This window comes from Erpetoichthys calabaricus, chromosome 2 (genome assembly GCF_900747795.2).
Source record: "Erpetoichthys calabaricus chromosome 2, fErpCal1.3, whole genome shotgun sequence".
Lineage (NCBI taxonomy): Eukaryota > Metazoa > Chordata > Cladistia > Polypteriformes > Polypteridae > Erpetoichthys > Erpetoichthys calabaricus.
In genome coordinates this window covers 208,087,127-208,100,325 of record NC_041395.2, presented here as the reverse complement: position 1 = coordinate 208,100,325, position 13,199 = coordinate 208,087,127, and the positions used below count along the sequence as shown (strand labels likewise).

General features: G+C 37.0%; 1 protein-coding gene across 3 annotated transcripts in view; it reads right to left on the bottom strand.

The window, feature by feature from the left end:
• Positions 1-13,199, bottom strand: part of arhgef1a (Rho guanine nucleotide exchange factor (GEF) 1a) — a 260,502-nt gene that overhangs the window by 170,290 nt on the left and 77,013 nt on the right. For all 3 annotated transcript variants that reach the window (XM_028795071.2, XM_028795072.2, XM_028795074.2), the window contains 2 exons: positions 12,211-12,250; positions 4,290-4,416 (listed from right to left, as the gene is read on the bottom strand). In XM_028795071.2, the coding sequence (XP_028650904.1) occupies positions 4,290-4,416; positions 12,211-12,250 (167 nt within the window). The remainder of the gene's footprint in view (positions 1-4,289; positions 4,417-12,210; positions 12,251-13,199) is intronic.

Genomic DNA, 13,199 nt, shown 5'->3' with positions numbered 1-13,199 from the left:
ACTCAAAAGCAGAATTCTATAAATTGTTCCTGCAGAAGGTCTCAAAATGACACATTAAGTCAACAAAGCATTTCTGAAAACACTCAATCAAGGATCTGTTGACACATCCACCTTAATAAAAAGGAAGTGCCCGAGTGTCTGTTTAGTCGCCATGCCTCTGTTATTTCCAACAGATGGCTCATCACAAACATTTCTCTCTATTATAAAAAAAAAAATCTTGGGAGGGAGATCTTGGGAAGGAGATTAGGGAGACGAGACGTGATCTTCTCCAAAGACAATTTGACGTCCTGCAAGAGACACTTTAACGTCATGAAAAACAAGGCAGTAAGGCAACATTTAAAACAAGTTCACGGACATCTAACCTAGCAGTTGTTGGAATGCTTTTGGCAGACACACTTCATGTGCTCCCAGCTCTTAAAAGATTGACAAGCGACAAGCAGAACACGCAGCTCGCCAGCAGCAGCAAGCCAGAAGATGATCCGACCTCTTCTCCTTAGTGTGCGTTAAAGAACTCTAACAAATTATATACTCCACAAAAGCAAACATTAGTAAGTCATGTTCCCAAAGAAACTCATAATATACTGTACAGCCTCAGATATCCATGGCCCATAATTACTGTACATGTTCCATAGACTTAAAAATGTGCAAGGAATACAGTTTTAAATGTTCTTATGATATATTTCAAAAACTGAATACTTCATGATTTTAAATATGAAAGAAATGTTTCAAAAACACATTCAACATCATTTGAAAAAACAAAAAAACAAGCAAAATATCTGAAGTCACATCTTCTATATTCTCAACCATCAACACATCCCCAAAATTACATCCTACATAGTATCAAACAATTGTATGACATAGCATCCAACATAATATGCAATACAAATCTCCAAAAACAGGTCTAACACCAACTCAAAGACCTATGCAACAAATACTACAAACTGCAAACCCTCAAACTTTCTGCAGAGAAAAATGTCCATACTTGCTTTGTGACAGTCCCAAACAATAAAAAGAAAAGTTAGTCAAGCTTTAATTATATTTTTAACAGCCTCAAAGGTCTGCAGGTAAAATTATCAGTGTTATTCAAATCATTTCCCAAAATTAAATCTTAAAAAGTCTTAAAAGGCTTCTGGGACACCCCAAAATCACACACAGAAAACTCCCCAAGATTAGTAGGTGTGAATAATAGAGGGTGCTCTAAACCAATTGGTGGGTCAAAAAATCAGAACAAAAGGTGTTTTTACTGCTTTTGTGACAGGAAAACAAAATCAAAAAAAAAAAAAAAAGTGGACTCCAGAAAATAATAAATCCTTTTCTGTCTCTGGGTCTTACTACAAAAGATAGATGTCCTGCCTGTCTGAGGGTGACTGGTCCTCTCCCTATGTTCATACCACACTAAACATGTTTCTCACCACCTTCATTTTTTCTTTGCAATCCCCTGGCCTTTCTTTTAATGCAAGTTGACTGCTCATCTACACTGACCTGTTCGGAACATGCTGAATAACTGTCTGCCTCCAAAAGCCAAAGGATTACATCACTCCCAAGGTAAATCTCCAAAAAATTGTTGTTCAGAAATGCCACTTAGAGGTCTTGAGCACATTAGAGCTTCCTCAGTTCTCAACGGGTATTCCAGCACCTTACACCTTAGCATTTAAAGGCTAAGAGGCCACTGGTAGCCTCTTCTTCACTGTGTACACCTATACAGATGGAAGGATATGGATGATCTTGCTTTAAATATAGTGGAGTGAGAAAGCCTTCAGAACCCTTCAATTTTTTCACATTTTATTGTGCAGTAGATGTAATCTGAAATGAACAAATTTGCCATTTCTTGCCTATTAATGTTCAATAACCCAAAATGACAAACTTAAAGTATGTTTTTCAGAAAGGTTTGCAAATTTATTAAAAATCAAAAATTGAAATCTCTCATTCATAAATGTATTCAGACCCTTAATTCTACATTTTGTAGAAGCATCTTTGGCAGCAATCACAGTTTCGAATCTTCTTGGTTAAGTCTGTACAAGCTCTGCACACCTGGATTTGAGCTATTATCTCATTCTTTGTCACAGGTCTTCTCATAACTCCAGTAAACTGGGATTGGGAAACATTGGTAAACTGTCATTTTCAGGTCTTTCCACAGATGTTCTATGGGGTTTAAGTCTGGACTTTGGTTGGATCACTCAAGGACAGTCAGGGACTTCTCCCGAAACCACTCAAATGTTGTCTTAGCTGTATGCTTCAGGTCATTGTTGTGCTAAAAGGTAACCCATCATCCAAGTCTGAGGTCGTGTGCACTCTAGAGCAGGTTTACTTCAAGGATCTGTCTATAGTTGGCAGCATTCATCCTTCCCTCAATTCTGACCAGTCTCCCTGTTTCTGCTGCCATCCTACTGCGCCATAGACAAAGTGCTTGAAATTCTGACCAGAGTTAAATTTTTGTCTGATCAGACCAAAGAATCTTTTTCCTAATGTTCTCACAGACTTATACTCAAGGCTGGTTTCCATCTATCCACTCTATTATAAATGCCTGATTGATGGATTGCTGCTGCTGCGATGGTCGTCCTGCTGACAGGTTCTTCCAATTCAGCAGAGAACTTCTGAAGCTTTGTTAGAGTGATCATTTGGTTTTTACTCACTTCCTTGACCTTCTTGCTCAGTTACTCAGTTTGGCCTGATGGCCAACTCTGGGAAGAATCCTGGTGGTTCTAAACTTCTTCCATGTCACAATAATTGAGGTCACCGTGCTTCTGAGAACACTCAAAGCTTTAGAAAAGGTTTTATATTCTTGCACTGATTTACACATCACCACAATTCAATTGCAGAGGTCTACACAATGTTCTTTGGGCTTCTTAGTTTGTTTTTTGTGTGTCTTTTTAAACACTGTCCAATCAATTCAGTTTACCACCTGACCATAATCTGGAGTACTGTACCACAGCAAAGGTTCTGAATACTTCAATGAGAAATTTCAGTTTTTTTATTTTTAATAAGTAAACAAACTGACTGAATAAGTAAACATAATACGATTTTTAATAAACCTGTATGAAAACATGTTTTCACTTTGTCATTATGGGTTATTAAGTGTGGACTGATGGACATAAATGGCAAAGTTATCCTTTTAAAATTAAATCTACAGCACAGTACATTGTGCAGAAAGTGAAGGTGTCTGAGTACTTTCTAAATCCACTGTAGCATAATAGTAGATAGTATTGTAAATTGAGTGCTGAAATTTTTCAGTTAAGAAGATTTAAGTTTCAAGGTAAGGCACTTATGCTCCAAGTTACATGCAAGTAAGAATTGCTCTGTACTCTGCCTACATGACAATAACTCTATAATGACCCTATTGAAACTGAGCTCTTTGCTTCCACCTACAGCATTTTGCTTACGTGGCTGTGTATCTCTTTGAATATACTGTATACCACCCCAACAGTATTTCATCCATTCTTCTGGAATAGCGTCCATTACTTCTACTATTACTTACATCGATATCCCCAAAAATGTACTACATATATCCGAAAATTGTTCTTGCAGTCTCTCTGAGGTCTAATTACATTTCAAAACTACATTCTAGAAAGTCTTAAAGGTTTGCAGGACACAGACTGCTTATGCTGAAGGATCAGCTTCTACTCCACAGCATAACTTGATAATTATTTCCTCCAACTTTTCTGGTCCATTACCTTGCTGCTAGCATTACATGGTCAATTTAACTCTTAATCTACTGCTCCAATTAGCTATGTGACTGACCATGATTTGTCTAGCTCATGCATAAAGGTATAATAGCCATTGAACACAAGATGTCATAGTTCAGTCATAGCTTGAAAACCAAGTCCTGATCATACTTTAAATACCAGCAAATGCTCAATGAAATGTACATCGCTTCCTCTGTTACATTTCTTTATGAGTCATCTCCTTTGTGAATTCTCACAGAGCTAAACTAATGCTTCTGCTCAAATCAGCAGTGGTGTGGTTCTTTTAAACTGAGAAGGAAGTGTAACCATTGATTGCAAAGATAGAAATACAATATCTCCATTATTAATACTGTGTGTCATGAGTACTTATTTGGTCAACTATGAGTTATTAGTATCTTAATGTGTACTTGCAGCAATATCATCAGCACTGTTTTTTAACACTGTGCCCTTTGCTTTACATTCTCAAAATAATGGAAAACTATAAGCATAAACAAGGCAGACAGAATTAAGAAAAAGATAAGCACAATTATGACTTAGTCAGCAAAAAAGTATTGAGAATTCTGCTGTTGCAAGTTGGTGTTAAACTGAAACAAGTGAAAAACTCACCTTTGTTTTGCCAGCCATCTTCTTGAGAAAACTCAGGGTTCGTTCAAGAGAGCCACCTGGCTTTGAAGTTCCTTTCTGATCTTCCAATGTGAGATCCAGTTGACTGCCAGCACTCTCTGCATTGACACTGTTGGGGGGGGGGGGGGGTTCAGGGAGAAAAAAACAAACGAGTTGAGAATGAAGACTGACTAAGCAATAACCTGCATATTTACTAGGGATCACTGGAAAATAATGGTTGAATAAGCATAGTAATAAAAGACATGACTGATAATAAGCATGTAAAGTCCCTTGGGCTGATGTTTACTATGAAAAGGTACATAAGGGCCATAAGAGAGATCACAACAGTGTGCTAAGCGTCCTGTGGAAAAGTAAGGCAAAAAAGTGATGTGAAAGGAAGACCTGGAATTAAAGAAATTTAAGGGGAGGTTGCCTTGTGTTGTGATGGTGAACAGTGAGCCCTGTTGGTTGGAAGTTCACCAAATTTATCTTGGGTTCTGACAGAGTCTTATTTTGTGGGCCACAGCAGGCAAAACCTAACAGAAGACATGTGACGTCTACAGGCTATCTGGTGGGACACGCACTAGTAGAAGAAGTGGCACAACCACAGTATTCCAAAGAATGTTTTGGTTCGGTATGAGTGACTATCCAGGGCCACTAAGAAGCTGGTGATATCAGACCATCTGTCAGGAGTTCAACTTCATTCCCATAGTATTGATATAGTCAAAGAGAATGCAAACACATGTCTCCACTGACCTTGTAAGAGACAAAGTTGAAAGCAGTTTAAGTCTGTTTTAATAAATCTTAGTACTGGATCTCAACTTGGTAAGGACAATGTGTGTGCAGAAACATGAATTGGATCACTGTATGGATCTATTGATGTTTAAAACCATGTTAGAACATTTGGTTATTTTTTTCACATGTTCAGATCTTTACATAATTTTATTTTTGTTTATGTTTAGGCTCTATTGTTGGCATGGAGCTGAACAGTTTAACATCTGTGGCAGAGCGACGGGCGCTCAGCAGGCTCCTATCAATTATGGAGAATCCACTGCATCCACTAAATAGTATCATCTCCAGACAGAAGAGCAGCTTCAGCGACATACTGCTGTCACTGTCCTGCTCCACTGACAGATTGAAGAGATCATTCCTCCCCCAAACTATGCGACTCTTCAATTCCACCTGGGGGGGGGGGGTACAGTAAACGTTAACATTTAACATTATACAAAGTTATTGTCTGTTTTTTTTACCTGCATTATTATCAATCTTTAATTTAATATTGTTTATTGTATCAGTATGCTGCTGCTGGAGAATGTGAATTTCCCATTGGGATTAATAAAGTATCTATCTATCTATCTATCTATCTATCTATCTATCTATCTATCTATCTATCTATCTATCTATCTATCTATCTATCTATCTATCTATCTATCTATCTATCTATCTATCTGTTTTGTATGTCATTTGTCACATCTTTCATGAAGTCAACTGTGTTTGCTCTAAGATGGTTTCTATGGATTCTTACCTATGGTATTTGGTAACATTTTGTCAATATAATAGCTAAGAGCATGGAATTGCAGATTGCAAATAACCCATGTGTATTGTTTGAATTTGATGAAAAGAAATATGATCAACATAAATATGATCAACATAAAGGATTTCAGGCATTCAACTTGAGTTCCTTCTGAAGCACATATAAGGTTTTGCTCGTTTAGACAGTTTTACAAATTGATCACCCCTGTCTGGTTAATAATTATTTATTTAATCTAAAATTTTTAAAGAAACTAATGTATTTTAGTCATGGTCTGCCATGCACACTGGTCACAAATATAAAAAGGGATGAAAGTAGTTTTATCTGTAATGTGCTTTATAATCTGAGACAAGCTTTTGAAATCAGCTTGAGATTTATTTATTTTGGCCAGTTAAAGTGAGGTACCTAATTGGCACGACTCTTTTTTCCTTTGTTTATGTAAACTGTGGGAAAGGTTTTATCCATAGAAAGGTTGGAACACTTTTTAATTCATCTTTTTTAGGCTACAATCCTTAAAATGATCCTTTTAAATATACAGGAGGCATTGTAATGTGTAACACTGTTACACTACCACAACCAGCCTGTACCATTAACACAAATGAGAGATGGATGCATGGATTCAAGCTGCTTACCCCAAGTTACCATTAGCACCAGCATGTGACAGCATACATAGAGATTCGTCAGACCAGGTGACATTTTCTGTTCTTCAGTCACTCTGTCTAGCTGATCATGCATCTACTGTTACTTCATCTTTCTGTTCTATGTCTTTATTGGCAGGCTAATTAAAATTTAGAGATATCTCAAAATGAATTTCAAATATCATGAAATAAGATCATAGTTATCACATCTGATTCCAGCAATCATACTACATTCATAGTCATTTGAATAATTTGTTTTGTAATGTTTGGACAAAAAATAAATAAAACTCCTAACCATGTCTACATGCTATATAAAATATAAAGACTCATGATAGGCTGGTTGGGGAGCAGGCATTTTGCATTAAAGGAGCAGGCGTCTCTAAAAAAAGTGCAGGCTGAAGTATATATTTGATTGTTAATTAGTCTATGTGGACTTCTCAATACATCATCAAGACAAGTGACAAAGCATCTTTTCATTTGAATGTACAAAATGCTTGAAATACACTGCCTTAGTTGATAATGCAACTTGAGTAAATACTTTAAAGAAATCAACCTTTTTACACCATAAAATAACCCACTTAAACCAAGGGTTATGGAGGGCCAGTGCCTATCCTGGCATCACTGGTTGCAAGACAGAAATGAGCTTTTGAAGCGGTATCACAGGGCCCACTCATGCATACAGTCGCATTCACAAAGGGGGCATTTATGATAACCCGTTAACCACCTAACAAGCACACATTTGGGATGCGAGAATAAAAAAAACAGCAGTACCCAGAGAAAGACCCAGGCAGACACTGGGAGAAGGTGCAAAGTCCTTGGTTATGTGATAAGGATTTGAGCCCAGCACACAGGACCGATAAAGCAGCAGTGCAAAGCACTGTGCGACCACGCTAGGGAAAGGGGCTCTAAACCACATGCTTGCTTATTTGGTCCTCTGGTCTGTGTCACCATGTGATCCAGAGCATAGGCTGGAGGACTTGCTCAAAGTATAAATAATTTTTATTTTGAATTGTACATTTTTAAAGAATTTGTCAGGCATTAAATATTCTATATAAATAACATTATGATTTTTAGTTTTTAATAGACGTTGCAGCTTCCTTAGCATTATGTTTAATGACCAGAAAACTGAGCCAAAAACACTGAATTCTTTTAAACAAGACAAAATGTTTTGTGTAACCGAAACACGTAAATACCATAACAACATAAATATGGCAGAAAAGTTATGTAAAGTGTCCACGGATGTATTAATGTCCTTCATGTGACATGTTTTGAAACAGCCACTAACACCCAGCCTGACGTTGCTATCAGAATCGTAGACTTATGTTTATTTGCACACTTTTATTATAATATTTTTTCTGTTGTGTGTGCATAAGGGTACAATGACAGTACCTGATCCACACAAGTGACTTGCCCATTGTGTAATTACAGCCTACCACATTATAAGGCTTAGTTACTTCTACATTGCCGCTGACTCAAACATTTGACAGATGCGGAATTATGAACACTGCTTATCGGGCTGATGTCTTTCTTGTCCTTAAACTTGACTGCAATCATTTTGCCTTTTTTGCCAAAAAGTTGCCTGCACCACAGTAACCCTTCACAGGACCAAATTCACCGGGGATATCACGGCGGTTCGGTTATACAGTGCTATATGCATCAGTTCAGCATCAACATCTGATGATCAGTTCACAAAGTCATCACTACTGCTTGATTCATCTAATGGTTCAGTTTCAGTTTGTTCTAAAAGTGGCTTTAGAGATTTTCATTTACACATCATTGTGTTTCAGTGGAAGGCTCCACCCCACTTATGAATATTGATGAGTTACCACCGAGTGGCAGAATGCATAGAAAAATTCCAGATTTTTTGTAGTATGTTGTTCTTTCATCTACAAGATGGTAGCAGAATACTGTCCTGAGCATTATTTGGGCTTAATGCTGAATATTTCATTAAAATCATTTAACAAAGTTGCTACATGCTATTAATCATATTACCATAGAATTCCAAGCCTGAGAGATGCTCAGGGATTTCAGCAAAGTCACTACAGCTACAACGATGGGACACAGCTACACTAACATCATTACTAGTTGATGATGCAAAACCTGTTTATTTTCCAATTTCCCAGGCCTCATATGGTAATCTACACAGCATAGATAACAAAACAATGGTGTTGATGGTACCACATTGTGCTCCAGAGGTTAGCTACAGAAATATATCAACTAAAAATTGTAATCCTGTTCACATTTACAGTTGAAGTGTCTTTTGCCATCCTGCCTTTCATTTACATGATGTTTTTTTAAAGAAACCCAGATTCTCACAGTTGGACTCTCTCCGTTTCTATCTCAGGAACATAAACTCTTCCTTTTTACAGTTTGTCAGACTTCTTCATCTCTGCTATAGCACAGAAACTGACTTTCACAATGAAATTCTCAGGATGTAAAGCTTTTAAGCGTAACAAAGGAAATCCTTCTCAAATCACTGACAGAGTCCATAGCAGAGCCAGAGGCTAACACCCCAAAACGCAGTACATAAGAAAATAATTACTTTAAAGCAAAACTGAGTTCTGCTTATTAACCCTTTACACTCAAACACTTAGTCTCACGTAATTCAGCAAAAATTCCCCAGGTTTTTGTCAAACATGACCTGACCAGCCACTTGAAAATTACCAGTAGCACCAGACATTTGCCCAGCTCTGGTCCTGATGCTGATATTCAGGTCTTGCTTAAAAACCCCAACTTTGTTTATTTTACCTTTCAGATTTGCTCTCCCTGTACTTCCTTCATTTTGAAAAGACACTTTGTTGCCACTTTCTACTCTACTCCCTCTTTTGTACTATCTACCAGTTTGTATTTTAAATATAATTCCTGTACTCTTAATTGGTATCCGTACTTACTCAAGGGCTGAGATGTTTTTCCTGCTGTTTCATTAATTCTTTTGCTTTTATCTTCTACTAGCAAAATACCCACGCTTCGCAGCGGAGAAGTAGTGTGTTAAAGAGGTTATGAAAAAGTAAAGGAAACATTTTAAAAATAACGTAACATGATTGTCAATGTAATTGTGTTGTCATTGTTATGAGTGTTGCTGTCATATATATATATACATACATATACACATATATTATATATATATATATATATTTATATATTATATATATATATATATACACATATATTATATATATATATATATATATATATACATATATTATATATATATGTTATGAGTGTTGCTGTCTTTTATATATATAATATGCACACACACACACATAAACATATATATACATATATATATATACATATCTACATATACACATATGTACATATACATACGTATATACACATCCACATAAACATATATATACATATACAAATTTACATATCTACATATATATATATAGACATAGATATATACATACATACATTCACATAAATTGCGTGTCCCGTTTTGAATCAATACTGGACGGGATTTATCCCGTATTTTTTTTATCATTTTTTTTTTAAAGCAGCGTCTCATGCAAATCATCCCACACGCATTTTATGAAGATGCCTCCTTTCCTACTTTTGATTGGGTAATACTTGATGTCATCGTTAGTTTGATTGGTGTTTTTAACTGTCCAGTGAGGAGGGCGTGTCTTTTAAGTACAGTCTGCAAAGTGTTGGCACTGAGATGTGGCGTCAGCGCCATAGTTGAAGCCCCTAATGTTGCGGTCAGCAAGTCGGCTAACATCCGCCATGTGCCGTCTTTCAGTTGCGAGAAGCAGATCATAGAATGGTTGAAACTGTTGCCCCTAACGTTGCGCCACGGCGTGTGGTTCGTTTATACCTCGTGTCTTCTCATTAAACTTTTATCTCGCGAATATGTTATTGCAATCCGCAGCGGGAGCGTTTCTATAAACTTAATTTAAACTTACGTTTTACACCGTGCTTTGTTTCCCTTATGAACATGCTTGTATGCTTAACTCGCTCCGTTCTCAATTGTTTAATTAATTTTTTGCTCTTCGCTGTTTGCGGCTATTCCTCCATTTCCCCCTACTTCGTTCTTTTATCTCGCGAATATGTTATTGCAATCCTTAACGGGAGCGTTTCAATAAACTGATTGAAAATAGTTTTGCATTTACCTTTTTAGTAAAAGGCGAGCTTTTAAGCCTGAGAAATCACCCCGTAAATGCACACGTTTAATTGCACATGTGTTAATATGTATGGTTACACAGTATTAAAAGACAGTGAACAACGTCAGTTACCTTTGTTCCCGCGTTTGATAAAAGGTGAGCTTTTAAGCCTGAGAAATCACCCCGTAAATGCACACGTTTAATTGCACATGTGTTAATATGTATGCTTACACAGTATTAAAAGACAGTCAAAAATTAACGTCATTTACCTTCGTTCCCGCGTGTGACTCGTGCTGTAAATCTCTTCCTTGTTTTTAGTTCACGTGATTACGTAGGAGGCGTGATGACGCGATACGTGACTCCGCCTCCTCCATTACAGTGTATGGACAAAAAATATGTTCCAGTTATGACCATTACGCTTTGAATTTCGAAATGAAACCTGCCTAACTTTTGTAAGTAAGCTGTAAGGAATGAGCCTGCCAAATTTCAGCCTTCCACCTACACGGGAAGTTGGAGAATTAGTGATGAGTCAGTCAGTCAGTCAGTGAGTGAGTGAGTCAGTCAGTGAGGGCTTTGCCTTTTATTATTATAGATTCGAATTATCCTGTATTCTTCGGTTTAATGTGATATTTTATACAGAAAACACTGTGTTCTTGCCTTCATCTTTTCTGCTGGCCACTTTTCTCATCAAATCTGTGCTTCTGTTCTCTTCATTTCTGTCCCTTGGCTTAGTTTCCTCAGATTCTTCCATCCCACTATATGTCTACAGTATAATTTCCCTTCATCAATGAAATAGTCATGGATGCACAGAACACATACAGAAAGAAAGTTCCACAAACCAAACTGTTTTGGTTATGCTTTAGCTCCTCTGTCAAATTTTTATTTACATAACTTCTGACAGAGTTTCACAAATAAATCATAAACTCTTATAAACTAAAGATGGGGTAGGCAATGTCGGTCCTGGAGGGCTGCATTGGCTGCAGGTTTTTGTTCCAGCACAGTTTCTTACTGAGAAGTCAATTATTGCTGATGAAGCACTTATTGCTCAAGTGACATTTTGATGCTTCATTTTAGTGGTCTCGTTTGTTAAGGTTCCCCACCCTTAATTGCTTATTACAGTCTTAAACAACTGCTTTCAGTGTTTTTAATGGCTCCTTATTAGCAATAAGATCTAAATGACAAAGCAGCCAGCAGTTCTCCATCTAACTTGTTTCCATTTACATCTGTGTGTAAATCATGCACTGTTTGATTTAATAAAAAATTTAATAGAAAAAATGTGACAGACTGAAAATGATCCGCTTTAGGCTTCAAATCATTTGGGTGATATCCTTTAAAAAGAAAAAATCTACGATATAAGAACCTAACATTGCAGACTAACAAGCCATTACATTAAATAAGGTCTGAGATTGGCAAGGATTGGTTTCTAATTAAGCAATTGGGTTGGAACTAAAACCTGCAGCCACTGCGGCCCTCTAGGACCAACATTGCCCACCCCTGACCTAGAGAAACCAGGAATCACGAGACATGCTTTGAGAGTTTTTCCTCATGACAATTGTGAGAATTAAACTTTCAGTCTTACGTATACAAGAGTTAACTTGTTAGTAACTACACCGTACTCTATACAAGAAAGCACAAAGCACCTGACTTACCTCAAAGAAGAGCCACCTTCTTCTGAATATAGGAATTCGTCTGAAAGTATAAAGAAAGTAAAGAAATAAATTATACAAATGTGTGAATGTTAAAAATAGAAAAATCTACCTGTTAGAAAAAGTGCACCACAAAAGATAATCAAGAATATATTGGATACTGAACATGGCTACTGATATCATGATATCAGGAAACAGAATATCCCTGGGTATATTTAATAGGCACAGCCTTTTTGGAAGGGATTCTGGGAGGACATGATCAGTTTATTTTGTGTGGGAGAAATATATTAAATAGTTAAAAAAACTTTCCTTTCAACTGCATATATAACAAATAAATATTCTACTGTTATCTTGCTTGCTGCACAAGGCATGTCTCTCTCCAACTAGTGTAAGATCTTATTAACCCAACAGTGCTAGAAATTACATAAATTTTAAGTTGCTATCCTACTATCTAAAACAATGGCTAGATCTGTGATGTATAGAACTGTAAAGAATAACAAAGACCAAGTCAAAGTACTGGGCGATCCATTCAGTAATAAGTTTCATTGCTCTGATAAATACAAATTTCTCTGACGCTCCAACCTTTTTGAGTGGTGCTTCAGCTAAGGTTTTAATAAAATTCAAGAGGACAAAATCTACTTGACTGCGGTGGGTTGGCACCCTGCCCAGGATTGTTTCCTGCCTTGTGCCCTGTGTTGGCAGGGATTGGCTCCAGCAGACCCCCGTGACCCTGTGTTCGGATTCAGCGGGTTGGAAAATGGATGGATGGATGAAAATCTACTTGATAGTTCTTGCACAATGCTTTAGGCCAAGCAAAGAACAATAACACATTAACGTACACCCTCCCAGGTCTTCCTACTGTCCAGCTGTGACAGTGGGGGCTCAGCAAGGTATCTTTGTTCAAAGGTCACAGATAAATGTTATGAAAACTCTGTCTTATTTTTGATTTGTGACTAGCTACACTTAACAAATAATAAAATTAACTTACTATG